The sequence below is a fragment of the Artibeus jamaicensis genome, unplaced genomic scaffold (genome assembly GCF_021234435.1).
Source record: "Artibeus jamaicensis isolate MK-2021 breed Jamaican fruit bat unplaced genomic scaffold, CSHL_Jam_final contig_233, whole genome shotgun sequence".
In the NCBI taxonomy this organism is placed as follows: Eukaryota; Metazoa; Chordata; class Mammalia; order Chiroptera; family Phyllostomidae; genus Artibeus; species Artibeus jamaicensis.
In genome coordinates this window covers 7,193,855-7,221,738 of record NW_026521486.1, presented here as the reverse complement: position 1 = coordinate 7,221,738, position 27,884 = coordinate 7,193,855, and the positions used below count along the sequence as shown (strand labels likewise).

At 59.6% G+C, this 27,884-nt stretch overlaps 1 protein-coding gene across 3 annotated transcripts; it reads left to right on the top strand.

Annotated features, from left to right (window-relative positions):
- Positions 1-12,851: 12,851 nt before the first annotated feature.
- PICK1 (protein interacting with PRKCA 1) lies at positions 12,852-26,823 on the top strand. 3 transcript variants are annotated; one of them, XM_053662287.1, is made up of 13 exons: positions 12,852-12,978; positions 13,389-13,486; positions 14,559-14,670; positions 16,361-16,489; positions 18,869-18,935; positions 19,937-20,026; positions 22,362-22,415; positions 22,873-22,935; positions 23,555-23,688; positions 24,003-24,095; positions 24,784-24,834; positions 25,437-25,581; positions 26,040-26,823. In XM_053662287.1, the coding sequence occupies exons 2-13, from the start codon at positions 13,446-13,448 to the stop codon at positions 26,309-26,311; spliced, it is 1,251 nt and encodes a 416-aa protein (XP_053518262.1). In that variant the 5' UTR covers positions 12,852-12,978; positions 13,389-13,445; the 3' UTR covers positions 26,312-26,823. The 3 variants fall into 3 exon arrangements, with proteins under 3 accessions (XP_053518262.1, XP_037016646.1, XP_037016647.1); XM_037160751.2 differs by lacking the exon at positions 12,852-12,978 and adding an exon at positions 12,989-13,125; XM_037160752.2 differs by lacking the exon at positions 12,852-12,978 and adding an exon at positions 13,132-13,243.
- Positions 26,824-27,884: the final 1,061 nt, after the last annotated feature.

Sequence of the window (27,884 nt, the reverse complement as noted above, 5' to 3'; positions counted from 1 at the left end):
AGGGAGGGCCCCTTCAGGTTGGTGGGCCAGTCCCCAGAGCATGAAGCAAGCCGGGGTCATGCCCAGGCAGTGGACGCCATGGCACCAGGCCCTGGGGCCTTAGGCAGCTGGGACTCGGCCAAGCAGCCATGTTGGGACTCTGGTCCCATGGACGCGGACGGGCCCAGGGCACAGGAAGGCACCCAGCTCCAGACCTAAGGGCCCCCAGTGCGCCCTCTCCTCCCCCACCACCCCCAGTGGCCTGGGGCTCCTGCGCCCATGGGGTTAAATCTCTCCCTGTCTCTCTCTGCTCCAAGTTGTTTTCCAAGCGAGGCAGAGAATGGTTCTCTTGTTACCAACATGGCTTCTGGGCATTGGGTAATGCGCTCGCTCTTCCCCCTGCCCGCTCCACAAAGGCACCTTTTGTTCCTCTCCCGGCCCCTCTCCCGGGCTCTTCCCCGGCCCCCCACCCACCCCAACTCCCTCCCCCCTGCGCCTCCCGCCCCACGCTGCACCCCTGGGCTGTGCCCAGTGACCGCGGCCTGGCCTGGCCGCGGCGCCCTCGCTCCCGCGCGCGCCCTGGGCGCAGCCCGGCCTGGCGCCCGCGGCGGCCATCTTGGGGCGCCGTTCCCCGAAGCCCCGGCCTCCGCCTGGATCCGCTGGCGGGGTGGCTGGGCCTCATTGCGACGTCCTGGGGCACCTCGCGTCCCCTGCGAAGGGGAGAGGCGGCTCCCTGCTACCAGCCCCCACCCCGGGCCAGCCCCTGCACTGAGACCAGGTAGACACCTCCCCACCCACCATCCCGCTAGAGCCGCATGGCTGTCTCTGCGGCGGGCGTGGCGTCCCGGTTTCTGGAGGTGGAGACTGAGGCCCAGGGGTAAGTGTCCCCAGTCCCAGTGGCTCAGCTAGCGGGTGCTGCAGCTGGACCAAGTCCTGTGCTTCTCCCCCGGACCTCGCCAAGAAGAGAGCCCTCAGCATACACCCAGACGCGCGAGCAGTGCTGAGATGGCTGGAGTCTCCGGCGGAAGTCCAAACCCATCTTTACTGGAACTGTTCGAAAATGAAACAGATGCGTCTGTGATGGGAGTGTTGGGAAGCCAGTGAGATATTGAAATGTCTGCTCTCTGGGAAGACAGGCTCTGGCCACTGCCCCCTCCCCCGTCCCTCACAACAGCCCAGCAAGACAGGCATGGACGGGTTGGCGATGCTGTTTTTCAGACTGGGAAACTGAGGCACAGAGAGGACACACAGCCGGGACTCGGGGCTCACCCAGTTGACTCTAACTCTGGTCATTGCTTTCCAAGGCCATTGCCCACCCATCCCTTGAGAGGCTGGGGGTCCTGGGGTGGGGGCTTGGGCAGCTTGCAGCAGCTCCAGCCCCTTTGTCAGGAATCCTGGACAAAGGGAGCCCGGAGGCGGCTGTGCTCCGCACGGTCACGGAACCCTCCATCTCACGCTGCCCCTGCACTTACAGAAACATGAGAGAACAGCAACTGCTCGCTGAGCACCTGTGTGGCGCTGGCAGGGGGCGCTCACCTGTAACCACCGTTTTGGGTCTGGGGAGGAGAGCTAAATTGGTGATGGATGGGATGGGATGTGGGGGCTGGTGGGGCGAGGTAGTTGAGTAAGACCCAGGGCCTGCCCTCAAGGAGCTTCAGTCTGGGAGGAGAGACAGATCAATAAAGAGCCCGTGTGCTGCAAGACCGGGGGCCTGGAGAGCATATTGAGCAGCTGGGAGGTTGAGGCAGGAAGGCTTCCTGGAGGAGGCGACCATGGATGTAGCCTCAAAAGACAAGTAGAAGTTTGCCAGGCAAGGAAGTTGAGAGATATGATGGAAAAGGAGCTGGGGTTGGAGGCCAGGCTGGGTAGAGGTGAAGGCAGGGTGGAGAGGCCCCCAGGCCTGTGGGCTGGAGCCGAGTGGGCAGGGAAGGTGGAGGGGAGAAGCGGTGTGGGCTGCAGGGGGCAGTGAGGGGGGCTGCCGAGGACCTTGGTGAGCTGAGAAGGTATACGTACTGGATCCTGCTGGCAGTGTGGGGTCGCTGGATTTTAAAGGGGTCAGAATTGAGTTCTAGGGAGCTCCTGCGCGCTGGGTCTGTCAGTCTGGGTTACTCCTGTTTTCCCGGCACCCGGCTCGGTGCCTTGCACACAGTAGGCACTTGGTGAATGTGCCCAGTCACTGCCAGCAGTGTGCCCTGCGGTGGTGGCAGACTGCAGCTGTGGGGCCTTGGGCCTCTGTGTCCTCCTTTGCTGAAACAGGATCACAGCGCCTGCCTCATGGGAGTGTCATGACGCTGAGGGGACGTGCACGTGGGGGTTTCACTAGGTGTCCGGCACGTGGTCATGCTCCATCGCTGGTGCCTGTGAGCAGTGTGCGCAGGAAGCCTGGAGGGAGGGGCAGGGGACACAGTCCAGATCCAGGGGCCAGGTGTGGGGGGCAGGCACAGGAGGAGGGGGCGTCAAGGACGACCCTAGGTTTCTGGCCTAGGTGACAAGGTAGAAGGGCATTCCTGTTTGAGGGACCCAGCAGAGCAGGCCTGGGCCCTGAGGCCTGAGTCTGAGCGCTGTGGGGCGTCGGGATGGGTGTGCGGGAGGCCTGGAGCCAGGACAGAGGTGTGGGCGCAATGGGCTCAGAGGACCGGGGAAGGCGTGGGGGTGGAATGATGGCAGATGTCTCACTGCGCTTACTCTGTGCCCGGCCCTTGTGTTCTTATTTGAGCCACCCCCCCAAAAAAACCCCATGGCTGGGCATCATTGCATCCCCATGTTATAGGTGGGGAAACTCAGGCAAGAGAAGTGGGGTCTGCAGTGTCCAGAATGGGTCCTTCCGGAAAGAAAGTAAATCGGTGGTTGCCTGGGGCGGGGGGTAGGCAGTGGGGGTGATGGCTGAGGGGTACAGAGTTTCTTTCTTGGGCTGACAAAAATGCTCCAGATGATTGCAGGATGGTTGTACAGCCTTATGAACACAGTAAAAACTGAACTGTGGACCTCGAATGTGTGAACTGTACGGTATGTGAGTTACATCTCAATAAAGCTGTTGCTAGGGGGCGAGCAGGGTTTGGTGGGGGTGGGGAGAGCTGCTCCAGGGGAGGGAAGGAGGCCGGGGTGCGGGCAGCCTGGGCCCGGGCAGGGGCGGGCACTGCCCAGCAAGGCGGACGCGCTTCGGGGTTTGTCAGTCCGAGCCCAGGGAGTAGTTACTACAACTTAAACCTGTGAGAAGAGGGTCGGTCTCGTGTTAAGTATTCTGATCACAAAACAAAAACCAGTGTCTCTCCGCTGGCCTCGTTGGTAGCGTTTGCAGCCCACTTGCATGGAAGGGCCCAGAGCCACTGTGCAGGCACAGGACAGCTCTGGGCACTGCGGAGGGGCTGCTCCTCAGAGGACCCCTGACACTCTCCTGGCTCAGTGGCTGCTGTCGCAACCTGGTCTGCAGGGAGGCCACAGTCGCAGGACACTCTGTCACAGAGCACTAGGTGAGAATAAACAGTTGTGCACAGAGTGGACCACTGGCCAGCACCTCGGGGTTGCCGGCCTCAGCACCCCCCCCCCCGGCCTCAGCAGCAGGGGCCTGGGTGAGCAGGCCACAAACGTTCCCAGGGCGAATGTGACGCAGCCACTAAAAACGGCGCTTGTAAAGCATTTCAGTGACATAGGAAATGTTTTTGGTATCATCTTCGGTAAAAACCAGGGCACAGTGAGTGCATGTATGTAACTTTCATAAAAAGCAAAAGCTGTGAGCCGTGAGCTCCCCTTCATTTGAAAAGTACAGGGAAAACTGAAACAAAATACAAGAATGCCAGCCTTAGTTGTATCTGGGTGGTGGGACCTTGATTTTAAAGTTTGAGTGCTTTGTATTTTTTTGGTGTTTCCAAATTTCTGCAATAAACACTTTGAAATCCCAAAGTTGTTTGAAATGAAGGCATGGAGTGTATCCTGTATTTAAGAAAGTCCCATTTCCCTGGAAAATCTTCTCATTCGGGATCTTGGGGTGTATTCATATGTTTTCAGCATGACATAAGGAGCTTGAATCAGGAATGCATTTGACTACAAACATCAGAAAATCCAACTGGAGCAGGTTGCCCCTGTCCCCGCCCCCCAACAGGAAGTCAGCTTTAGGCCGTTTGGAGCTGATGTGGCCGCTGCTGCTATGGACACTGCTGCGGTGGAAAGCAGACCCCTTGTTACTCATTCACCCCAAAACCCTCTCTCCCACTTCTGTCCCCCACGTCGTTGTCAACCTTCTGGGACTCGGAACAGCCTGTGCACACCCTGCCCCGCCCCAGCCTGGTGACAGACAGCAGAGAAGCTCAGGTGCAGGTGTGTCCATGCTCCTCCAGCTGCACTTGGGGGGCCTCCAGCCACACTTGGGGGCCGGGACCAGGCAGCCCAGGGCCCCCTTGTGGGGGTCTGCTTGTGGGAGGCTGTTGCTGAGGAAGTGACCTGCCCGGGCGTCACTGAAGAATGAAGGCACGACTGGAACCTGCCTGTGAGCTCTCTTCCTCCCCAGAGAGAGAGAGAGACCACCAAGTCCCAGCACCCCACACGCACGGCCCGTGAGGCCCTGGGACACCTGGCCCTGCTGCCCTGCTCGGCCTCCACCGCTGACCTGCTGGGCTCACACCCACCACGGGGGATCTCTCCGGAAGCCTTTCCTCACTGCCCCCACCGGCTTTGATCTGACTTAGCGCTTTTTTAGAGTCAGCCCCAGCATCACCTCCCAAGCTGGTCTGGGGGTTCCCCTCTGACACCCATAGTGCTTGGTGCTCGCTGAGTGGACCACGCCTCCTTATGCTGCTTTGTCCCCCACCCCTGTGGGCCCCTGGAGGGAGGACGGTGTCTGATCCACCTCAGCGTCAGGCCGGCCCCAGTTGGGACACATCTGAGCGGGAAGTCAGAGGACCAGGCTATGCCCTGCTCCGGCCCCTGCTCCTGAAGAGCCCGTGACCCGTCACACCCGGCCTCCCGTCCACAGCCTGGGAGAGCTGGGCACCCTCAGATCGTTCCCGAGGACCCGGCTGTCACGAGAGGGGCAGGGCAGGCACCGGGCAGCCCGAGGTGGGTGCCTGAGATCTGCGGCCGCCTGTGGTGGGGAATAGGGTGGGTGTGGAGCAGGGGGGCTGGGGGCTGCCTTCTGGGCTTCCGCACACCAGGCCCCACCAAACAGGCTGGCCTGGCGTCCCCACAGCAGGGAAGGTGGCCCCCAACGGTCATCAAAGGCCAGCAGGGGCCCTCCCTCAGAGGAGGAGGGGGAGGGGGAGGGCTCCCCCTGGGGCTGCGAATGCTCTGCCCCTGCCACTGACAAGCCCCCATCCGTCAGCCCTGCACAATGGGGCCATTAACCCCGACCCTGGCCCCTGTTTAGCCACTTCCTTTGGAGGGACGCCCCCACCGCCAGAAGGAGAAAGGAGGGGAAGGGCTTCTTCTAAAGTCTCCGTCTTCAACAAGGGGCCCAGAGGCAAGGACGCAGCTCTGTGGGCCCCTCCAAAGCTCTGCAGCCGGGCTCTCCGGCCCATCCTCTGTGGCTGCCTCCGGGGCCTGGTGGTGCCCCCCAGCCCCTGCTGCCTGTAGGAGCGCCCCTCAAGCCAAAGCGAGGTGTGTGTGGAGGACGGGAGAGGGACCCTGAGAGACCAACAGGGACAGAGGCATCCAGAGAGTCACTTTAGGTCAGAGACGGCCCTTTCCGTTCACATGGCGCGTTTGAAGGGATATCATGGGCCATTCATGAGATTCGATGCGGGAACCTCAAATAAAATATTAACAATGAATAAAAAGGATACAGACCTCAGACAGGGTGGGGTTTATCCTAGGAATGTATCTTCACATTCGAACATCTGTTAATGCCATTTATCCTGTTAATCAATGGAGAAAAGTCATGTGATCATCTCAGCTTTGATAATAAATTTCCACACCTATTTTTGATAAACAGTGTGTGTGCACACTTGGAATAGAAAGCAGCTTCCTTAAACCGATCAATATTATCTACAAAACCCAGTACAGACATAGGTCTTAAAGGGGCAACCGACACATGCCTGAAAGTCAAGGACAAGATGAGTTTGCCCTGGTGCCGTGTCTCTTTAACCCCGTACCTGGGATCCAGGCGGCGGCCGTGGGACATGAAAACCAGGAACGAGGCACAAGGGTTGGAGAGGAAGAAGCAAAACTGGCATCATTTGCAGATGATACAACATAGAAAACCCAAAATAATCTACAGGCAAATTATTGGACCTGTGGCCAATGTAGCAGAGATAGATACTGGACATTTGCTTATCAACATCAAAAACTGCAGCTACATCGTGGGGATGAAACCTGAAAATACTGTGCTATGGAAGTCGAAACCCAAAGGCCACATGTTTGATACCATTTTTGCAAAAGAACTGGAAGAGGCAAGTCCCTAGACACAAAAAGCAAATTAATGGCCGCCGGGGGCTAGAGAGAAGGAGGGGTTGGGGTGGCTGCCGAGGCAGAGGTCTCTTTTCAGTGTGACGGGGAAGTGTTGGAGTTAGAGCCCGGTGACGGCAATGCACGACCTCGGGAATGTGCTAAAAACCATGGGATCGTGCACTTTCACAGGACGGGTTTTATGGTGTATAAATGATATCTCCACAAAAATTGCATTTATAAACACCAGAGTATAATTTTTAAAAGTCTCCTTTACAATACCAAAAAATGAAATCTAACAGAACATCTACAGAGAAAAGCATAAAACATACTGAGGAACAGCCACTCCGGAAAACAGTTTGGCAGCTTCTTAAACACTGAAACGTACACTTGCCATGTGACCCAGCGGGCACACTTCCGGGCGTTTATTACAGAGAAACAAGGACTCGCATTCACACGAGAGTGTACGGGTGAGTGTGCGCAGAGGCTTTATGTGGAACAGTCAAAAACTGGAAACTCCCCGGATGCTCTTCAGTGAGTGGATGGCCAGAAAAGTCAGTGCATCTGGACCCGTCGAAAACCACTCAGCAACGAGAAGGAACCGCTGATTCGCACAACGGCCTGGAAGGAGCCTGAAGAAATCGCGTGGGTGCCCGTCTCCCAAGGCAACGTGCTGTGTGTTTCCGTTCCTCTTCTGTCCTCCCTGTGACAGAGGTCCAGAGTGGGGGACCGATCAGTGGTGGGAGGCTGTGGAGGCGAGAGGCAGGGGGTGGGTGTCGCTGCCAGTGCTGCAACTGGACCGTGGTGATGATAGAAACTACAAGGGGAGGAGGTGGATGGAGCGCACATGCACACGAATGAATGAATGAACGAACGAACGAATGAATGAATGAATGAACGCACGCACGCATGCGTGTAGGACCAGTGATGGCCGAACCCGGCCCCCAGGTGGCGCCCGTGTCGGCTTCCTGGCTTCAGTAGCGCTATGGTGATGAGAGACGTCACCACCGAAGGGTACGCGGGACCCCTCTGTACTATGCTGGCCACTTCCTGTCAATCTGTAATGATTTGGAAACAAAAGTAATGTTTACACGAAACGTTATTGGAAGACATGGAAGAAGATCCCAAAGGTTTGCGTCAAAACAGCGAATGCTGGGACTGGAGGAGGGGCAGGTCCGGGCAGGGTTAGGGCTGAAAACACCAGAGTATCCTCCTCTCTCAGTTTTGTACATTTGAAATTTTCCTTAATGAAACGTAAAGGGAGACTAAGTAAATGCAGTGAGAGAGCTGCTGACTTGCACAGCCAGAGTCAGTTCTTCCCAAGTTAAGGTCTAGATTCAGTTCGGTCCTGATCAGCCCCCACAGGCTTCTGGTGGAGCCTGCCCAGAGACTCTAAAAGCCGTGAGAAAGGGCGCAGCACTGAGGGACCGAGGCCCCTGAAGAAGGACAAGGAAGGGGCCTTGCCCCACCGAATATCAGGGTTTAGCAGGAAGCTCGAGTCAGAGGCCAGCGTGGTGGTCATCAGTCTAAGGTGGACAGCCAGACCGGCAGGGCCAAACAGAGCACCTGACACGTATGGATGCAGAAGGCGGGGGCCTGGCCAGTCAGAGGAAGAAGAGGAAGAAGACAGTCTCGCCTGCGCCGCATGTAACTTCCTGCGGGGCTGGCTGGGCTCTCAGCATCCCCAGACTCTACCCCTCACGGGAGGAGGCTCAGAGAGGGCCGGGGAGGCCCCGGGTCTTCCAGTTCCAGTCCTTGCCAATGCAACGGACTCTTTCCAACGCAGGGTCCCTCCAGGCTTCCCAGCCGCGAGTCGGGTTCCTGATCTCTGGGGTGCCCGGGCACCTGCCTGGTCACTAAGGTCCCACTTGGGCTGGAGAATCCCTGACAGAGACAGAGAAAGAGGGAGGATAACAGTTAGTGACAGTAAGAGCAGCAAAGGGACAGAGAGAATGAGAGAGCCGAGCCGGTTCCTCCCCAGACTCTGGAACAATCAGGCACTGTCCCTCTCCCTCCCACCTCCCCCGCCCCAGGCTGCCACCAGCTTTCATCACTGACCTAACCCAGGGCAGAGCACCAGGCGAGGGGGAGGTGAGGTCAGGGGTCAGCCCATTACATGCCAAGCAAAGCCAGGAATAGAGCTTCTTTGGAGGTGGGTGGGGGGACCAGGGGCCCCATGGAAGCCCACATCTCACCTCTGGTCAGAGGCAGCCCCAGAGGCAGTTGAGAAGAGAGGGGAGCGCGGCCTGCCCTGCACCCAAAGGGCCATGGGTCCATGCCTCCATCAAAGCTGGCAGTGGGCTTCTGGAAAGATGCAAATGCCTCCAAGCAACACTAGTTCCCTGGCTGGAGTTAGTGGGAACCACTTCTCTGTCCCTAGGAAGCCTGGCCCCACCGACCATGGTCCCCAAGGCTAGCCCACCCAGCCAGAGCTCCTCCCTTCCCCCTTCCCAGCCCGCTTCCCAGTTGCACAGCCCCGTCCCTACTCCCCCAGACTTGGGGAGGGGGAGACAATGCCCTCCACTCCCACCTGCCCTGTGACTGCAGCCAGTGTGCTGCTCTGCCTGCTCCGGCCCCTCCACTAGTCTCCTGTGGCTGTCCAGGGCCTCTGCTCCCAGCGACAGGCATTTGTTCTTTCATAGAAATCCACCACCTGCTCCTGCATGCACTGTGCTGCATCGTGACAGTGGTCCCCCCCAGGATCCTGCCCCCCGGGGAACTCGCAGTCTGGTAGGGAGACAGATGTGAAGCTGGTTAACAAGCAAACAAATGGGAACTCCCAAACTGTGCTGTGAGCCCCTCGCAGTGAGCGGGTGCCTGAAAGAGAGGAGCCAGGGCCGTACTTGAGCTGGGTGCCCAGGAGCGCTTCCCTAAGGTGACGTGAGGGCATGAGCAGACCTGGGGGAAGAACACTGCAGGCAAAGGGAGCTGCAAAGGCCCTGAGGCGGAGACTCCAGGACGTGTCCCAGAGGCCAGAGGCCTGGGACAGCATGTGCAGGGGGACGAGGGGTGGGCCCTGTGCTGGAGGAGCAGCAGGGTCCAGGTCTTTAGCTGATGTTGCTGTGGTGGGAAGACCCCAGAGGAGTCTGAGCAGGGGGTGTCTTGGTCTGACTTAACTTGAAAACCATCATTGACCTCCACGGCAGCCATGGTTAGCCACAGAGACCAGGACTCGGAGCCATCAAATGATGCTCCTGTGGGCACACGGATGCCTTTGAGTCCAGCCCACCACCTGCTCCCCACACGTCCACAGTTGTGCCTCCTCCCACCGGGCTCCCCTTCAGATTTGGGGTCCCACCTGATGCTCTGAAGCAGTAGGTGTTATTTAGGTTCATTGCCTGCCTCTTCCACCGATGTCAGGGCCGGACCTTGTTTTGCCTCATTCTCTGGTGGGTTCTCATGGCCTGCACAGAGTGAGTGTTTGACACTATTTATTGAATGAATAAATGCGTGAACAACTGGTCCCCGTCTAAGGGCTGTGGCGAGGTTCATGGGTGACAATGAACAGAAGCACCTCGGCAAGGGGCCTGGCACAAAGCAGATGCCCAGAAAGCCCACGCTCTTGATCTCTGTGCGGATGGTTGAGCTGAATTCCACCCACCGACCCGTGGTTTCTTGACCTTTACAGGGGCTGCAAAGCCAGCAGTGAGTCAGGCCTTGTGCTGGGGCCACAGCTACGCTGAATGGCAGGCACACCCAGCACAGTGCAGACACTTCCTTTGGAAGTGTCTCTCCAGCCAGCCCCTGAGCTGGGCAGGGCAGTAACCAGGACAGTAGTAGAAAGCAGGGAGAACTCCTGTAGCTCCGGTATCCCCTGGTGTTTCTCATAATGGCCACTGGGTGGCAGCACGTCCCCAGGAATATGGGGTTGGGGGTTAAGCTTTTCCAGTTGAATCTGAGGCTCAGAAACTGAGGGAGGAGCCACGGAGGGAACCCAGGCCCAGAGAGGGGTTGGGACTTGCCCAGGGTCACAGAGTTTTCAGTGGCAGGGCCAGGCCAGGTGAAGGACGCCTGCCTGCCTGGACAGACTCAGGGACACAGCAGGGGAGGAGGAGGAGCAGCAAGCTTGGAGTGCAAGGGTCTGAGGACCAGCCCTGGTCAGCCTCCTAGAAGTGGGTGGATGTTCCCGCCCAAATTTCAGCCCCTAGAATTTGACTCGTTTTGAAAAAGGTGCTCACACCTCCCTCTGAGGCTCTCGTTGACCCCTCTCACCTGTGACCCCTCTCACCTGTGGCAAAGGTGGCCATTCTCCCCATGCCCCCACTAGGACTTGCATGGTAACCTCATTACCCCGTCACTGACCCCACTATCTGTTCCCCCCACACTACTGTCACAGTGATTCCCTGAGGACAGGGACTGTACCTTGTACCCCTCACCACCTGTACCACCTTGCCCTCTGGCTGCCTCACCTGCCCTTCTTCATGGCCTAGGTACCACCAGCACCTCCTTTAGGACTCAGCTGAATATTCTTCCTCCAGGAAGCCTTCCTGGCCTTTGGCTCCTCCTCATGGTGAAGCCCAGGGGCAGGGACTGTTTTCCACCCGAGTGTGCACAGACTCTGCACAGACCCTGAGCCTCTGACACCGAGGGTCATTGAAGCCGGCACTGAAACCATGCAAGGAGCTTTGTGCAAATGCAGCCTTCAAGATCCCCCTTCCCCAGAGACCCGGATCCAGCAGGTCTGAGACACAGCCCAGGACTCTGCACATAAGACACTTCCCTGATGAGTCTGGTGCAAGGATGTGAGGGTGTGAAGGCCCCTTCAGTGTGCCATTGGCCCTGCCCCTGGAAGTAGTTGGAAAACGATGAGGAGGAGGAATGACAATAACCACCTCTGGCATCTGTGCCAAGGGACTCACAAATCCTTTTACACCCATTTAGTCTGCATCTTCATACCTTGACCCTCGGGAGGGGTGGACATCCCCATTTTATGGATATCCAAGGCTCAGAGGCAGAGGGTGATTTGCCCCAAATGCCCCAGCTACAAACTGCCTGAGCTTGCTTGGGGGTCGAGAGCTGGGGTGGCAGAGCTGCAGGCTATGTTAAAGCTCCTAGGTTTGGAAATCGCTGTTTGCTGAGAATCAAAATTCCAAACTTCAGGACCTATACTGAAGGCCCTGGTTTCCCAAGAATCAGGTTCTCGTCACCTCATTCCCTCTCTGCCCATAAAGCTACAGCTATTTCTATGCACTTCATCTGCAGCCAGATATTGTGCCAGGTTCTGGGGGAGATATGAAGGGCAAGACCTACCCCAGGGGCTTCCATCCCACTGGGAGACAAGAAATCCTCACTTGGGTGATGGAACAAAGTGCTCCAACTTTCTTTCCCCTCAAATAAACTCATGGCTGCAACCTCACCCCCTTAATTGGCTGGGACAGGAGACCCCTGCACTGATGAATATAGAGTGGGCCCTAACATTTTCATTCTAATGGGCACGACAAAGCAACTTGATTTTCTTTTTCTTGTTTGTTGCAATGACACCTGTTGATAAATTCCTAGCATCCTATGGGAGGCATTATAAAGTCGGCACAGGTGGAGGAGAGACAGGGTCACGGTGAACTTCAAAATCCTGTGAAAGTGACCTGAGCAGCAGAGCAGTGGGGACGGGAGAAGGTTGTTACGACTGTGCATTCTGCACATCTGCCGAGGCTCAGATTAGCTCCCTGAGGAGGGGGTGGGTGGGCTCCCGTGGGTGGGCTCCCATCAGTCCATGAAATCTTCTGATAATTATCTTTCTGCATCTGTCCTCCCTCCAAAGCCCTTGGGGGCAGCTAGGGAAGGAAGGTGGACAGGCCTGGGCCCAGGCTGCCGGGGTGAGGTGGACGCCAGGGCATCCAGGGAATCCACCTTACACAACAGTCCCAGCAGCAGAGCATGTGGGAAGATGAGATTGGCTGGGAAGCACAGATGGCATTTCCTGACCCTCAGTGGGACTCCAGGAGAGCTGCTTCTCAGGGCTAACAAAGGAGACGGGTGTGAGGAAGCTTTCACCAAGTACAGTAGAGAACATCTGCCTCGATGCTTTTCCAGTCTGCATGCAAACTGGAAAGAAGGGAGGTTCATAAAGGGAAGGGAGAGTAACCTGCCCGACTTGTCAAAAACAAATCCACTGGACACAAGTGTGCAGGTGTATAAAGGGCACTGGCAAGGTCGCAGTCTCAAAGATCTGGATCTTACACCAAACCTTGTTTGGGTGGCTGTGGACCCTGTCTCTTCCTCTCTTTGGCACTTAAGTTTCCTGGTTTGCAAAACTGGGATTAGGCAGGCTGGCTCGAACCCTGTCTTTCTAGTAGAGGAGGCATAGCACCCTAGGACAGGGTACGGAAAGTGGGAAAGGATTTGTAAGTCATCGGGCTTCACCGAGCACCCAAGGATGCTCCCGTTGCCACGGCAACCGCCCGACCGGCGTGGTCCCCGGCGCCTCGCTGAGGAAGCTGGGAAGAAGCCTGCCCTCACCAAGATGGCGGCGGCCACAGGACAAGGGGAGGGGTTGAGCGCTGTCGGCCTGTCCAGATCTTTTCTCTGTTTCCGCTTTCTAATGCCGATGGCGAGCTTCCGTCAATTCTTGTTCTCTTTCCTGGTTCTGGGAGCCCGGGGAGCCAGAAAGGGAAGTGTTGTCTGCAGGTATTGGGGCAAATACCCGCAGGGGGAGGGCGTGTCTTTTGCGTCCTACCGGAAGTGACGCCACAGTCGCGGCCGCCGACAGGTGGAACGGCAGGTGGGTTCAGGTGCCAGCCTGGCCCGGACCCGACTGTGGGACCGACGCTTCCGGTGAGCGACAGAGGCACAACCTCAGGGCTTGGAGACCTGTGGGACGGGCTCTGGGATCTGAGCCTACCGCCTTGGTCTGGAGTCCCCTCCCCCCCAGCTCCTCCCCACCTCTTACCTAGTAAGAATAATCACCTATCCACCCGTCGGGACGCCCCGCCACCGTCCAGAGGGAAGGGGGAGGGCCGGCAAGGCCAGGGTTGGAGTTGGCAGGTAGGCACATCAGTTCCCCTAAGCCCTTCCGCTCCTTTCTCTCCCGGATCCAGTTCCCTGCCCCCCCGGCGAGCTGAGCAGTTAGCTGGCCCACCTCAGCTCTCGGAACCATGTTTGCAGACTTGGACTATGACATCGAAGAGGATAAACTGTGAGTATTTCATTCTCCCAACTCCCAAAAGTGCAGGTGCCCCAGGCCCCCCGGGTCCCCTTGCTCCCCAGTTGCACGACCCTTGCTTTTCCACAGTGGATCAGGTCTTGGTCTTGTACTGTAGCAGAAGGGACCCTGCCCTTCCTGGAGCTCACCTCTGTAGGGGGCTGTGGACACAATAACAGATCATTACAATCCCCCATAAGGGTCCTAATGGAGAGAGACCTGGCCACCAGGAGAGCAGAGCAGGTGGAGTGGGGTGTTCAGGGAAGGCTTCACTGAGGAGGTGGCAGCTGAGCCAGGTTCAGAAGGATGAATAGGAAGATCATAAGCGCACCACCCTCCCCAGTGTAGACAATTTGTGGGACAGGTTTTCAAGAGTTAAGGTAGTCTCCTTATTAGACTCTTCCCTGCCTTGGAGTAAGGACACCTGGTCTGGCGCCTTTCTGTGTCTGGCACTTCGTCAGGTGCGCCACGATGTCAGGAGGTTGTTGTTAGTCCGTATTTGCTGTTGAGGGAGTGAGTGCGTAAGTGAGAACATTTACACGAAACGTAAGTATGTGCTAATTTATAGTGAAAACTGAGAGGTAATTTAGTAGAGCAGCTAAGAGATGGGTGATGGGTCGTTTAACAGGGGAAGGCTTCCCAGAGGAGGTGATCTTAACATTCCATACATACCTGACAAGGTGACATCCTACTCAAACCTCAGAGGTAGAATGAAGCCAAGAGAAGGGGGACCTGTTTTTATGGCGTGCTTGCTATGGCCTGGCTTGGTGTTAAATACTTCCCATGCACTTTCTTACAAGAACTTGGATAAAGTAGCCATTTTATCTGCACTATTTCAGCGATGAGGTGCAGAGGGGGTAGCTCACCCAAGCCTGTAACCGATTAGTGGCAGAGCCGGGATGTAGTCGCATGACTTTGAGAGCTGCATGCATTTCAGCACCAAATGCTGTCTCTCTGGCCAAATGTGGAAGGGAGGGCTGTGCAGCATCCGAGGCCTGTCCCCTTCCCTGTCCCCTTCAGTCTCCCTTCCTCCAGGAAACTCAGCCTCATGTGCGTCTCTTTGTAGCGGAATCCCAACTGTGCCGGGGAAGGTGACCCTGCAGAAGGACGCTCAGAACCTGATCGGGATCAGCATTGGAGGCGGGGCCCAGTACTGCCCCTGCCTCTATATTGTCCAGGTATTGGGTGCTTCGGGGCTGCGGGCGAGGCCCTCGAGGGGACGAGCCCCCTCCCTACGTGGGCATCACGCAGGCAGGTTCCCTCCTCTCCTCTGTGGAGCTCCTTCTTGTTCTTGAGGTCTGACCTCCTAGGAGAGTCCTTCCTGATGCCCCCACAAGTAGGTCCCCCCTTGTTCTCTTCCGATACTTCAGTCTCTTCTCTTCCTTCTCAGTACTTGTCACTGTCTTAGTTGTCGAGTGCCTAGCTGCCTTCCAGACTCCTTGTGCTGTGAGGGAAGGGCCCTGCCGGCTTTGCCCAGCAGTCAGCACCTGGGGAGATGCCGGACGTGGAGGGCCTTCCATCAATGTCTTTAATGAGCCCGAAAACCTGCAGCCTTTGGTGCTGGGCAGGGCTGAAAGACTAGGAAATGACATTAGCCTGAGTTTATATGCAACTTTCCTGGTTATTAGCAAGTTGGTTCACCTCCCAGGACCTCAGTTTCCTCACCTGGAAAGTGGGGATATGAAGTATGTGAAGATGAGCATCTTTGGTTGTTGTGAAGGTGAAGGTTAAATGAAATTGCATGGTGTGATGCTTGGCGCAGAAGAGGTCTTCACAAAGTAGTTGCTGCTGCGGTTTTTTTAAAGGGTGTGTGTGTTTATATGTATATATATATATATATATATTTTTTTTTTTTTTTTTGAGAGAGAGAGAGAAGGGAAGGGAGGGAGAAAGAGGAGGGGAAACATCAGTTGGTTTCCTCTTTCACGCCCCAAACTGGGGACCTGACCCACATCCCAGCATGTGCCCTGACCAGGAAATGAACAGGTGACCTTTTGGTTTGCGGGACAGTGCCCCACCGACTAAGCCACACCAGCCAGGGCACTGCTACTGTTTTAATGGCAGTTGTTCACTTCCCCAGATGATCTGCCAGTGGTAATGAGCAATTCTGCTGTCCCTTGTAGAGGGAGCAGCCTCGTGTTCTGTTACCTGTGACTCAGGAGTGGCAGCGACCTTTCTGTAGACTTGGAAGGAGCCTTGACACCTTGGACATAAACTTGACCTGGATTCTACCCTGTTCTAGCCTGTTCTGTTGGCTGAGTAGACATCGGTGGCAGATGGGAAAGTGTGGTCTCTGAGGATCTTGCAGAGGAGTCACTTCTAGGCCTTGAAGACGGAGATTCCCGGGACCTAGTCTTGCTGAGCACCGTGTTGCCTTCTTGAGCGATTTGGCCCCTTCCCGTCCGGGAGGTGTCAGCGAGGCCGCCCTCCCCAGGCCTCCCAGGCCTCTTCACCCTGTGCCTCTTAGCCTGCCTCCTCCAAAACCACTCTGCCTCCTCTCACTCCATCTGCGCAGCGTAGTGATTCAGTAACTTTTTGGCTAAATCAATGTCGGTCAGCTCGGAGCAGCATTGTTAGAAAAATCTGCCACAGACATGACTTGGGAGGAGCAGACGCTCAGACGAGTGTGTACGGTCTGGTGGGTTCGGCATCAGGAAGGGCAAGGGTCATTGCTTGCATTCACCTCTTGCCCCCAGAACGTGGGGGCCTTTTGTTCAGGCACGTCTGCCCTGTTTTTCTCTAGCCCCACTTAAGAGACCGGAGGACAGAGGCCAGGACGGGGCCAGGTGTTGGTTGGGTGACGGGCATGACTGTCTCACCAGCTGTCTTCCCATTTCTCCCCACCCCACCCTCCTTGTGCACCCCCAGGTATTTGACAACACCCCAGCGGCCCTGGATGGCACTGTGGCAGCTGGCGATGAGATCACCGGTGTCAATGGCAGGTCGATCAAAGGGAAAACCAAGGTGGAGGTGGCCAAGATGATTCAGGAAGTGAAGGTAAGGGCAGCTGCAGGTGCAGGCGCCCTGAGCCAGCAAAGCTGCTTCTGAGGCCCCAGCAGGCCTGGAGGGGCCTGGCCCTGCCTGCCGCTGTCCTGGGAGCGTCAGGGTCGGGGCCTCGCCCCAGCCTCCCTTAGTTCCTCCTGTGTCCGGCCAGGCAGCACCAGCTGTGCTCCAGGACTCGTGTGGGCCTCGGCAAGGGGGCGGGCACCAGGAGCTGAAAGTGCCCTGTCCTTGAGCTCCTGGAGGCCAGTCAGAACTGAGCTTCAGGGTGAGCCAGTGTGTCCCCAGTCAGGGCTGGAGTTGAAGTTTGAAGTCCAAGGTCGCGAGGGGGGAGCACCACAGCAGGAGTAGCCCGGGGTGCTGGCCCCCCCCCTTGCTGGGCAATGCTAAGTAAATCCCTTCCTCCCTCCAAGCACCCACACAAGAGCTGGGAGAGCCCCATGTTCATGTTGAGGCTGGGAACATGCAGGAGGGGCTCCCGTTCCCACGGAAACATGAGGGGCTGGTGCGAGGCAGGATGAGGAGGGTCCTGGTGAGGAGCCACAGTGGGGGAGGGGTGAGCGGAGGACCCAGAAGGGCGCACACACACCCCAGTTCTAAACCAGAGGGAAACAGACACCTGGGTCACAGACACCCAGGCGATGTCACTGAGCGGTGGTAGGCCTGGGAAAGAGAAGGCTCCCTGGCCCTTTCCCGTAGGCGCTTTCATTGCCATGGGCCCGCCCGGGCTGGCAGACCCCCTGGACTCCTCTTGGCTCTGGGGCAGCTCCGGTCCAGGTGCCGGTCTTGGTCTTCTTTTCCGTGGACGGTAGTCGGCCGCCAGTTCCCTGCTCTGCACCCCCCACCCCTCCCCACAGCGGCTCCAGGCTTCAGGAGACGTCTCCCGAACAGCGGGGGCATCCCGGCGCCTGCATGCGCTAGGACGTAGTAGCCCTTCTGCCATTTCCCGGAGATCTGCTGCTAGTGACTCTGGGGAACTGACACAGTGAAGGAGCCGTAAAGCCACGGGGCGACTTCGAAGATGGGGTGACTCCAGTCTGGCTCCAGTAGTTAAGGGTTCCAGCTGCAAACCGAGCCCAGCCGAGTGTTTGAGCTCCCTTTGCCCCTCCGTCCAAACCGTTCCTCCCTCCCCCCCATCCTCCATGCCTTAGGGGCCTGGTGCCAACATTCCTGCCAGGCCCCCTTTCTTGCCTTCTCCCCTCACTCTGCTCTACCCCACCGTTCTCCTTCCTCCTGCCTTCAGGGCAGAGAGTCCAACCCCGTCCTTTCTCCTACTTCAGCCCCTGTAGCCAAGGGACAGGTGGGAGCTGGGGCTGGGGTTCAGGGCCCCGTTGCACAAGAGGAAGTGACAAGTTGATTCAGAGCCCAGCTGCTGCTCCCCCTGGTCTGGACTTGACTGTCCCAGGCATTACCTGCTGGGCCAGGGAGCTCATCGTGGGAAATGGGGGTGATGTTTCCTTCTGGTTTACAATTGGGGGTGTATGTGCCCTTCTGGGTCCTCCCCTCACCCCTCCCACCGTGGCTCCTCACCAGGACCCTCCTCGTCCTGCCTCCCACTAGCCCCTCACGTTTCTGCGGGGACCGGAGCCCCTCATGCATGTTCCCAGCCTCAGTATGAACTCAAGGATCTCCCAGCTCTTGTGTGGGTGCCCTGAGGGAAAAAGGGATTTTCTTGGGGTCGCCCAGTGGGTCGGCACCCTGGGCTGACTCTCGCTGTGGTGCCCCCCCTTGCCACCTGTGGTGGCCCCAGCACACGGGCCGTGCTCTTGGGGAGCCTGGCGCACCACCCCTGGTCTCACCACTTCGGGCCAGTGTGATTTCCCTTCATGACCCAATTCTGAAACACTGTCTTGTATTTGGGGGGCTCTGTCCTGTGTTGAAAGGCGTTAGGGTTGTGAGGGTGGGAGTGGCCACGGTGGCCTACCCTGCGGCTGGGTCCTGGGCCCGGCCCCTGCGCTGCTCCTCGGCGGGTATCCCAGCATCAGGCTTGGAGAAGGGCATCAGGCTCGGTGGGTACCCCCTGCCAGGCTCTCAAAGGCGGGCACGCTCAGAACAAGGGGGAGGGTCCTCCGCTGGGGGGCAGACAGCGCAGCGAAGGTGGGAGTGTGCCTGATCTTGCTGGAGCACAGCACGTGGGCAGCCACCCGGCTGCAAGGACCACCTGTCTGTCCTTGTCCCTGCCGATTCCCCAGGGCCTGGGAGATGGAGAGGGAGGGACCTGGGAGTAGGGCACTCTCAGCGCAGGGCCTGTCACGGCCTGAGGTCTGGCAGGGCCGGGTTCGGGGTCCCCTCGTGACCACAGGTTGTGGGGCCTCGGGCCTCCCTGGGGAAGGTTCCAGAGGCCCCTCTTCAGTCCTGTCCACCCTGCTCTTCCAGGGGGAGGTGACCATCCACTACAACAAGCTGCAGGCGGACCCCAAGCAGGGCATGTCCCTGGACATCGGTAAGTCGGGCTGGAGCAGCGGCGTCCGGGGCCCCTTTGTGACACCGCGTCAGCAGTTAGGTGGTCACGCTCTAACTTTCTGACTGTGCCAGGCCCCGGGGCTGGGAGACCACCTCCTCTGGGACTTTGCTGCCCCAGGGCTGTCCTTTATGGGCACTCGTGAAGGACAGTCCTCATCCTACTGATGGGGAGGGTGCTCATCCTGCCGATGGGGAGGGCGCCCCAACCCTCGCCTGGTGCCTCAAGGGCCCCTGCACACCCCCACTCCAGCTCGGGCCAGCTCCCCTGCCCAGCATGCCCAAGACAGGGTGGCTTCTGCGGTGGGGCTGGTTCTCTAGACACTCCCAGATCCAGAGTGCACGGCAGGCCAGGTCCTCTGGGCCAGCCCCTCATTGCAGATCAAGGCCTGCAACCCCTAGAGGGCGCTGTGTCCCCTGGGAGAATGCGCACCCAGATCTCTGGGCTCCAGTCTGGCGCCCTCTCCCTGTACCCCGGGGCCAGACCCACCTCCCAGTTTTTTAAGGAAAGGGGCCAAGGGCAGATTGAGTCTGTCCCGCGTGCTTCCTCTCAAACTTTTTGTGCCTGCCCTGGCCCTGGGCGGAGGGCTGAGTATGCAACTGTGTGTACAGTGACCGAGTCTCAGGTCCAGGGTCCACTGTCATCGATGGTGCCTCCCCTTGGGACACTTGAGTCTGGACGTGGAGGTGGGGGGAGGGTCGTCCCTTTGACTTCCCTGCAGCTCGGTCAAGGCTGTGGCATCCAGGCTGTCCACGCTGAGCCGCTGCTTGGAGGCCTGGGCCCTGGGCTAAGCACTTTGTGAGGCGACCCCCTGCCAGGCTCTCAAAGGCCCCTGAGTGTGACTGGGGCAGGGCACAGTACCCCCCATGGGGACCCTGCCATGGCATAGTCGCCCCAGTGTGTCCTGATGAGGTGGGGCAGGGGTGGCCCGGGGGCCTGCTGCAGATGCCACCTCACCAAGCCCCTCTCTTACCTGGTCCCAGTGTTGAAGAAGGTGAAGCATCGGCTGGTGGAGAACATGAGTTCGGGGACTGCAGATGCCCTGGGCCTGAGCCGGGCCATCCTGTGCAATGGTGAGTCCCTTCCTCCTCCGGCCCTGGCTGGGAGTCTCAGACCCAGGCTCCCAGGGCGAAGGGCACTACCTGTCCAACAAAGCCATTGTGGGTCCCTCTGACCTGGCCCTATGGTCACCATCTCTTTGAATCCCTGGAGGCCTCTCCAGCTCCCACAAGGCGTCTACAGTGGTCAGTTGAGTGTCCCCCACCTCCAGGCCAAGATTCACAGATGCAGGTCACAGACAGGGAGATGGACCCACAGTGGTGGGAGGTGCCTCCTTCCGACTCCCCAAGCTGCTGCCTTCACCACTGTGGCCCACTGCTCTCCTAACCAGGCTCAGCCCAGCCCCAGTGCCACCGCGCGCCCTCCTCTCTCCCTGTTGCACTAGCGTTCCTGCGACTCCTGCACTGCCTCCAGCTTCGTTGCTGCCTTCCTCCAGGAGGTGGCGCTGCTGCCCTCCTTTCAGCTGTTGGGGTGGAGGTGGCTGCCTGGAGGGAGAGGGCCTGCCGGGTGCGCGCGCTCACACCCACGCATGCCTGTGCACTCTCTCCCCCCAGGGTGGCCAGTGAAGCACTTGGCCCCGCTCCCGCCTTCAGCAGCTTGCGTCTATAAACAGCAGCAGCCCTGCTGAGCGTGGGGGGCAGATGTAAATTCCTCCATAAATTGTAGGCGTGGCGGGGCGCACTGGGCTTCATTGGCTGGGATGTGGGGGTGGGGTCTGAGCTCCTTCCAAATGGCGTTCAAAAATGGAGGCTGCTATTTTCGGCCTCTTGGTGTCTATAAATCCCTGTTACTGTAGTTACCATGCGTTGAGATGAAATTAGAACCGGTTGTTGTGTTTTTCCCCCCAAACCTTGCAATTTCCCTGGCCTTAAATAGAGTTTCTAAAACTGAAGCTGGCATGATGTCCCGTGACCCTGCTAAAAGCAGCAGCAGGCTGCTTATGTGGCTCCCACCCTGCCGGGCTGGCCAGGCGCCAGACCACTGAGCGGCCAGCGCCTGGAGGCCAGCTGGTGGCCTCGGCCTCACCAGGACCTCCACGGTGCCCCCTTCCTTCCCGGAGCCCAAGCCTTCCTCCCCCCACAGCCTCCCACAAGGTGGCCTCCCCTGTCCAGAGGAAGACCCAGCCTCGGCCTCTGCTCCTCCCTTCCTCCCCTCTGCTGGGTCCCCACTGGAGACTGGGGGCAAAGCACCCCAGCTCTGACAGCCCTGCTGTGTGCCTGTGATCAAGTTGCCTTTTTGCTCTGTCCCTGGTTGTTTTTTATAAAACAAGGGAAGTCGCTCTCCCCCAAAGGCTCATGTGGAGGAAGGACTGAAAGGTGTGGAGGGAGCCTGGAGGACCTGGCTCAGGACAGGAATGTGGGAAGGCCAGACCTGGCTGGGGATGGCCGGGCATGGGAGCTGCACACACAGGCCCCAGGCCTGCAGTTGCTGCTGCTGCTTCCGGCGGGGTGGTGCGGCGTATCCCGTCGGAGTCGGAGTGGAGGGCATGTGCTCGCCACAGGGGAAGCTCTACTGCTTCAGCTCCTCGCTGCCATGGCCCTGGGCCTGGCTGGTAGCTCCGGGCTGGCCCCTCTCTAATGCGAAAGGCCCGCCTCAGCCCTGGCAGTCCACTTGCCCCCCTCACTTTACAGCCCTTACTGCCCGCTAGGCGTGGGCAGCCACTGCCTGGTCCTGCTGCTCGACTCTGAGCCTCCAGGGCACGTGTAGGACCCCACTCACCCGGCCATTCCCTGGGGCCTAACGTGGGCCTGCGCTCAGTGGTGCTTGATGGACACCCGCTCAGTGAACGGTCACCTGGGCCCCGTCCAGTGCAGGCTCCTCCTCAGAGCCCTTCTAGAATGTCCCCCTCCCCCCGTCACTGCCCCTCTGAGCTAGCATGTTCGCTTCTCCGTGCCGGGAGCCGTGCCGTCTCGTCTCAGCCTCTGTCCCTGACCGCCTTCCCCCTTGTCTCTGGGCAGGGCTTGGGTTAGCCTGTGGGGGCCTTGGCTTCGAGGCTGGCCAGGGGGAGTCACCCCAACCATTTTTCACAGGTGACTTTAGGAAGTCCCTGCATTGGCCCCTTTGATGCACCCCAGGCTTCTGGGTTGGGGCTTGTCTCGGGGGTGCTGGAGGCCGCCCTGCCTCTCACCTGGGTGTTTTGGGCCATTTATGAAACCCTCTGAGCCCAGCAGCCCTTGCGGGGCCCAGTCCCCCTCCATGGATCCTGCTCTGCTCCCTACAGATCCTGTTTGTCCTCTGGGGTCCTCTGCCCTCAGGCCTGGCCCAGGCCCCCTGCTGTCTCTCCCCACCCCTGGCTCACAGAGACCAGAGAGCAGAAATGGGCTGACACCCCCCCTCTGATCCCCACAGACGGGCTCGTCAAGAGACTGGAGGAGCTGGAGCGCACAGCGGAGCTCTACAAAGGTGGGCAGCAACCCCCCCATTGTGTGTGGGCCCCGCTGGCTGTGTCCTGGAGAGGCTGCAGTGGGGGCAGGGATGCCAGCCTACCAAATTCCAGGGCCATGGCTGTTAAGAATTCTTTTTTAAAAGTCTTAAAGACATACATTTTTGGATTATAAATGTAATGCATACCCACAAAAATTCAAGTAAGAGTGTGTGTAGACGTAGGGAAGTCCCCAGGACGGGTGCTCCCCCCAGGCAGAGTCTGCAGGGGGCCGGTCTGCCTCCCACCCCCGTGGGGCCCTGGCTCTTCATGACCAGGCTCTTCCTGGCCAGGGCTGTGCGTGTACCCCTGGGCCTGGGGGCACAATGGGAAAGTCAGTGAGCACAGGGACTGGGTGTAGTGGAGGGTTGGGGGCGTGTCCTGGGCCCTGGGGGGGGGCCACCACATGCCCCACCCCTTGGTGTGGTCTCTCCCCAGGGATGACAGAGCACACCAAGAACCTTCTTCGGGCCTTTTATGAGCTGTCGCAGACGCACCGGGGTAAGGGCGCCCCGTGAACTGGCCATGTGACCTCAGGCAAACCCCTCCCCCCTCGGGTGTGGCCGAGGGGCTGGGCAGCACCAGGGGCTGCGTGTCCAACCTCCCGCAGCTCTGGGCGGGGCCTTGTCCAGGCGCTGAAGGAGGCCAGGTTGGTGCCAGCAGGGAGAGTCCAGACTGTCTGGCCTTCCGGGAGCAACTGCCACCCACCCCATTTTCCTGGTGGGAAAGGGAAGCCAGGGCACAGGAAAGGGTCACACAGCTCCTAAGGGGCAGAGCCGGCTTAGGACCTGGGTGTTCAGGCCCCAGAGCAGAGCTCTGCCCTCAGGTGGCACCACTGTCCCCCCGGCCTGGCTTAGTGGCCTGGTCCCTCGGGAGATGGAGGGCAAGCTTAGGGTACCTTGGGGTACCGACCACGCTTCCTGAGTGGTGCAGACCCAGCTCCCTCTGACCCTCTAGGGGTGCTGACCAGCTCCCGCGTGGCATACACCCATCTCCTGTTTGGTGTTGACCCCGCGCACAGCTCGGCCTTCATCCTGCTGTGCCCCCTGGCCTCCCCCACAACCCCCCACCACCACAAGGGCCAGGGAGGGGCAGCCTTCAGGGTGAACTTGTCTCGCAGCCTTCGGGGACGTGTTCTCCGTGATCGGGGTGCGGGAGCCGCAGCCGGCCGCGAGCGAGGCTTTCGTGAAGTTTGCTGACGCTCACCGCAGCATCGAGAAGTTTGGCATCCGGCTGCTGAAGACCATCAAGCCGGTCCGTCCGGTGGAGCACCCGTGTGTCGGCGTGGGAGGGTCGGGCGGGGACCGTGTGTCACGAGGAAGGGTCCTGTCCTGGAGTTGGAGCACATGGCCTAGCGCTGACCTCCAGGGGTTTGTGGCCCTGAGTCCCAGGCTGCCCGGGGCCTGGTCCGTCCTGGCCTCTTTGTAATGAACAAGACCACTGGGGGCGCCCGTGGGCTCTGGCGGTTAGAGTCCACTAGGAGACACACGGCGGAGCCGCTCTTTGTCATTACGGCCAGCTGGGCCCCTGCCTGTGGGGGCCTCAGCATGCGCCCCTGTCCCCCCCAGATGCTGACAGACCTGAACACGTACCTCCACAAAGCCATCCCCGACACGCGCCTCACCATCAAGAAGTACCTGGACGTGAAGTTCGAGTACCTGGTGAGTGGTCTGTGAGTGGGGAGCCGCTCTGGCTGCAGGGTGAGAGCCCACCCAGAGCCGGCCAGAGTCCGAGGGAGGGTGCGGGCCCTGGGCTGGGGCAGTGCCAGGAATCTGTGGTGGCAGAGCCCTCAGTGTGGACCTCTGACCCCTTGGGATTTTGGGGTCACTTTACTGAGGGGTTAGACTCGGTCAGTGGTTACACGGTGGGAGTGGAGGGACGTCGGTGAGTCTTCTGTGTGAGTGACCGTCTGCGGTGGAAGGGGTGGTGGCCACGCCCCCTGGAGCAGGGGCGCGCCCTCTGCAGCTGGACGCCTGCGCGCCTTCCACAGGCCCCTCGCAGTGGAGTCGCAACTGCGACTGGGACCAGGGGACCTGTTTTCCCAGAGCATCTCTCAGGCCTTGAGTTTGGTAAAGGGGGGCTGCCTCTCAGGCCCTTCCGCCCTCCCCAGTGAGCGTCCTGCCCTGTCTGCTGCCCCCCGGCCACCCCGAGCAAGCACCAGTGTGCGTGAGGAGCTCAGGCCTCCGCACTCCTGGGCACCACTGTCCTCTCCGATGGGCCTCCCCTCCGCCCAGCCAGGGGTCTGCAGGGCCCGGGAGGCGCGGCATGGCTGCTCCCCTGGGTGGCTTCGGGGCTGTGTGGCATGGGGGGAGCGGGGCACTTCAGGGCCAGCCTCTCCTGTCCCCACAGTCGTACTGCCTGAAGGTGAAGGAGATGGATGACGAAGAGTACAGCTGCATCGTGAGTGCACGGGGTGGGGCCGGCCCTGGGTCCAAAGGGCTCGGTGCACAGCATCCCCTGCCTGCCTCGCAGGGCCCCCAAGGTCCTGTCTCTGCCAGGGACGGCGGGTAGGCCAGGTCAGCCTGGGAGGCCTGGCTGGCTCTTGTTCCTGAAGATGTGGAGCCATCTCCCCCACCTCGGCCACTCTGGCCACTTGCGGTGGGACCGGCCCTGTGCCCACTCCCAGAACAGCTGCCCGAGCCCCACCCCTGACTTTGTGAGGTTCTTATAGGGAAAAACCGACTTTCCGCTCCCCTAAGAGGCCTTTTTTATTCTTAATTTGCACTACTTTTGATACCAGGATCCATCTTATGACTAAGTGGTCATTTATTTAACGCGGGAAGGGTTTTTGTTTTTCCACAAACGTGTAAATGTTTCCAGCAATCCCTGGCGTCTCAGAGGTGAGGGACCCTGGGAGCCAGAGAAGAGTTGAATGGGGCGGGGCGTGAGCCTTCCTGCCCCCACCCCTTCAGTCCCAGAGCAGAGCCCGCCCCGCGTCCCTGACGTGCTCCGCCCCCCCCTTCTTCCCCGACCCTGACGTGCCCACCACCCGCCTGCCCTAGGCCCTCGGGGAGCCCCTTTACCGCGTGAGCACCGGCAACTACGAGTACCGCTTGATCCTGCGCTGCCGCCAGGAGGCGCGCGCTCGCTTTTCGCAGATGCGCAAGGACGTGCTGGAGAAGATGGAGCTGCTGGATCAGAAGCACGGTGAGAGCCCTGGGGGTGCGCCGGGGCCGTGGTCACGCCTACCCCAGTGAGTCCACCTGCTGTCCTTGGGGTGGCGGGGTGGGCACCATCTCCCCACTTCAGAGCTGGGAAATTGGGGGCCCAGAAGGGAAGAGCACTCACTCGGGCCCAGGGCCTAGCCGGGCAGTGCGGTGCTCTGGGTCTGACCCAGCCTGGCCTGGGTGGGACGGACTCCCTGGGGTGCAGTCCACAGCCCTTTCGCCCTGGCGGGGCACCTCTCTTCCCTCAGCTGGAATAGAGACCCGGGTTCTGTGTAGGACTGGGCAGCCCTTGCTTTGCTCACTTCCTGGGTTTGAGGGCCAGGGAGGTGCCTGAGGGGAAGCCCCGGGTACGGAGGCGGGTCCAGGAAGGTATGGAGGGTCTGCTCCGCAAGGCAGGCAGCCCCGGCCCACCGGCGCCCCTCCCCCCGCCCGCCCCAGTCCAGGACATCGTGTTCCAGCTGCAACGCTTCGTGTCCACCATGTCCAAGTACTACAATGACTGCTACGCCGTACTGCGCGGCGCCGACGTCTTCCCTATAGAGGTGGACCTGGCCCACACCACGCTGGCATACGGCCTCAGCCAGGACGAGTTCACTGATGGGGAGGAGGAGGAGGAAGAGGAGGAGGACCCTGCAGCCAGGGAGTCGACCAGGGATGTGCGAGGGGCTGCCGGGCCCCTGGACAAGGCTGGAAGCTGGTGTGACTCCTGAGTGTGCCCTGCAGTGTGGATCTGGGGGTAGGGAGAGCGGGAGGGCAACAGCCAGGAGCGGAGGCTGAGCCGTGCATGAAGGTCTGCTGGCTTGGGGTGCCCGCCCGCCTGCTCCCCTGTCCCAGCAGGGCAGACCCGGGCTGTGACCTCGGACTTGGTCGCCAGCCCCTCCATCTTCCTCCCCCTCTCCCCAGACAGAACAGGAGCTTGGTCTCTGGACCTGCCCTAGGAAAGGGAGGGCAGGAAGGAGGAGGGGCTGGCGCTGGCAGGAAGTCCAGGACCCACCCCTGGGCGCCTCCGCTGGCGCCACCTGGAGTCTGCCGGAGTCGGGCGGGTCGGACAGCCGAGGCGGGGCCCCAGGCTCGTGTACACCCTGGCCCCGCCCCAGCCCACACTCACACCTCGGTGGCCTTTATTTATTTTACTCTCCTGGTTCAGCCACTTTCCTGGGAAAGGGCTGGGCGCTGGGCCTGCATCGAATAAATACAAACCCAGACGGCGCCAGGCTCTGCAGCGGCCTCAGGCCCGCCTCTTTTTTCAGCCCCGATCGCTCGCAGGGCAGGTGGGCACAGGGTTTCCCGCCGATCTCATGCTCTACTCACTGTTCCTCACCCTCGAAGCAGCTCTGCCCATTGGCATCACTGTCCCCGTTCAGAGATGGGACAGTGAGGCCCCAGGCCAGGCTGGCCCTAGGGATGGGTGCGTTTGACTGCACACCTGTCGGGTCCAAAGACGACTCCTCCTGCCCCCCCCCCAGCCTTCTGCTCGGCAGCGGAGTCTTTATATCTGTCTCCCCTTCATCCTTCAGGGCTCCTCCCCGTGCACTAAACCCTGGTTGGGGGTGAGTAGGACAGACACCGGGCCAGGAGGACCGAGGCCCCCAGTGGGCGAATGGTGAGGGGGCCCTGCCCTTCTGGGGGCACCCCTCTGCTGGGGCTGTGGGGGCAGCCAGGGGCCAGCAGCACCTCACAGTCCGTGTCCTCGAAGAGCAGAAGAAGCCGGGTGACCGTGCGTCCTGCCTTGCCTGCACAGTCCAGTCCTCACCTGGGGTCCCAATGTCATTACTGACAGTGGCCCTGCTCACTTTTTTAAAAACCTTTGTGTTTTTTTTCTGTTACCATTTAGTCCCCTTATAGTCCCCCCCTTCCCCCCACCGCCAAGCCCTATTGAATCTCAAAGTGCCCTGATGGCAGTGAATTACATGGGCGGGGACCTGAACCGGAGTGTCAGGTGGGCCTGGGGTCGTGGGGGAGGCGGGCCATGTGGGCCCCCCAAGTGGTCAGCCCGAAGCAAGGCCCAAGGTCCAGACCAGAACTGGGAGCCCGAGTTCAGTCACCACCTGTGACTGGACCGTTCCTTGACTTCCCTGTGCCTTGGTTTCTCTGTCCGTGAGAATGGCTAATAACGGGACCTACCTCGCTAGTCGTGAGGAGGGTCAGATGAGCCATCATTTGTGAAGGGCTGGGCCAGAGCCTGGCATGAGGTCAGCACTCTGTGTGTTTGTTATGTAAGACGCGGTCACAGCTCTAGTGCACGGGGGAACCACAGGAGCAGGGTCAGTGGGCCAGCCATCT

Excerpts from the sequence above, each read along its gene's own strand:
- PICK1 (XM_053662287.1), top strand. The coding sequence starts at position 13,446 with ATGTTTGCAGACTTGGACTATGACATCGAAGAGGATAAACT. Across the intron at positions 14,671-16,360 it reads CCTGCCTCTATATTGTCCAG|GTATTTGACAACACCCCAGC; the intron begins GTATTGGGTGCT and ends GTGCACCCCCAG. Across the intron at positions 18,936-19,936 it reads GGGCATGTCCCTGGACATCG|TGTTGAAGAAGGTGAAGCAT; the intron begins GTAAGTCGGGCT and ends ACCTGGTCCCAG.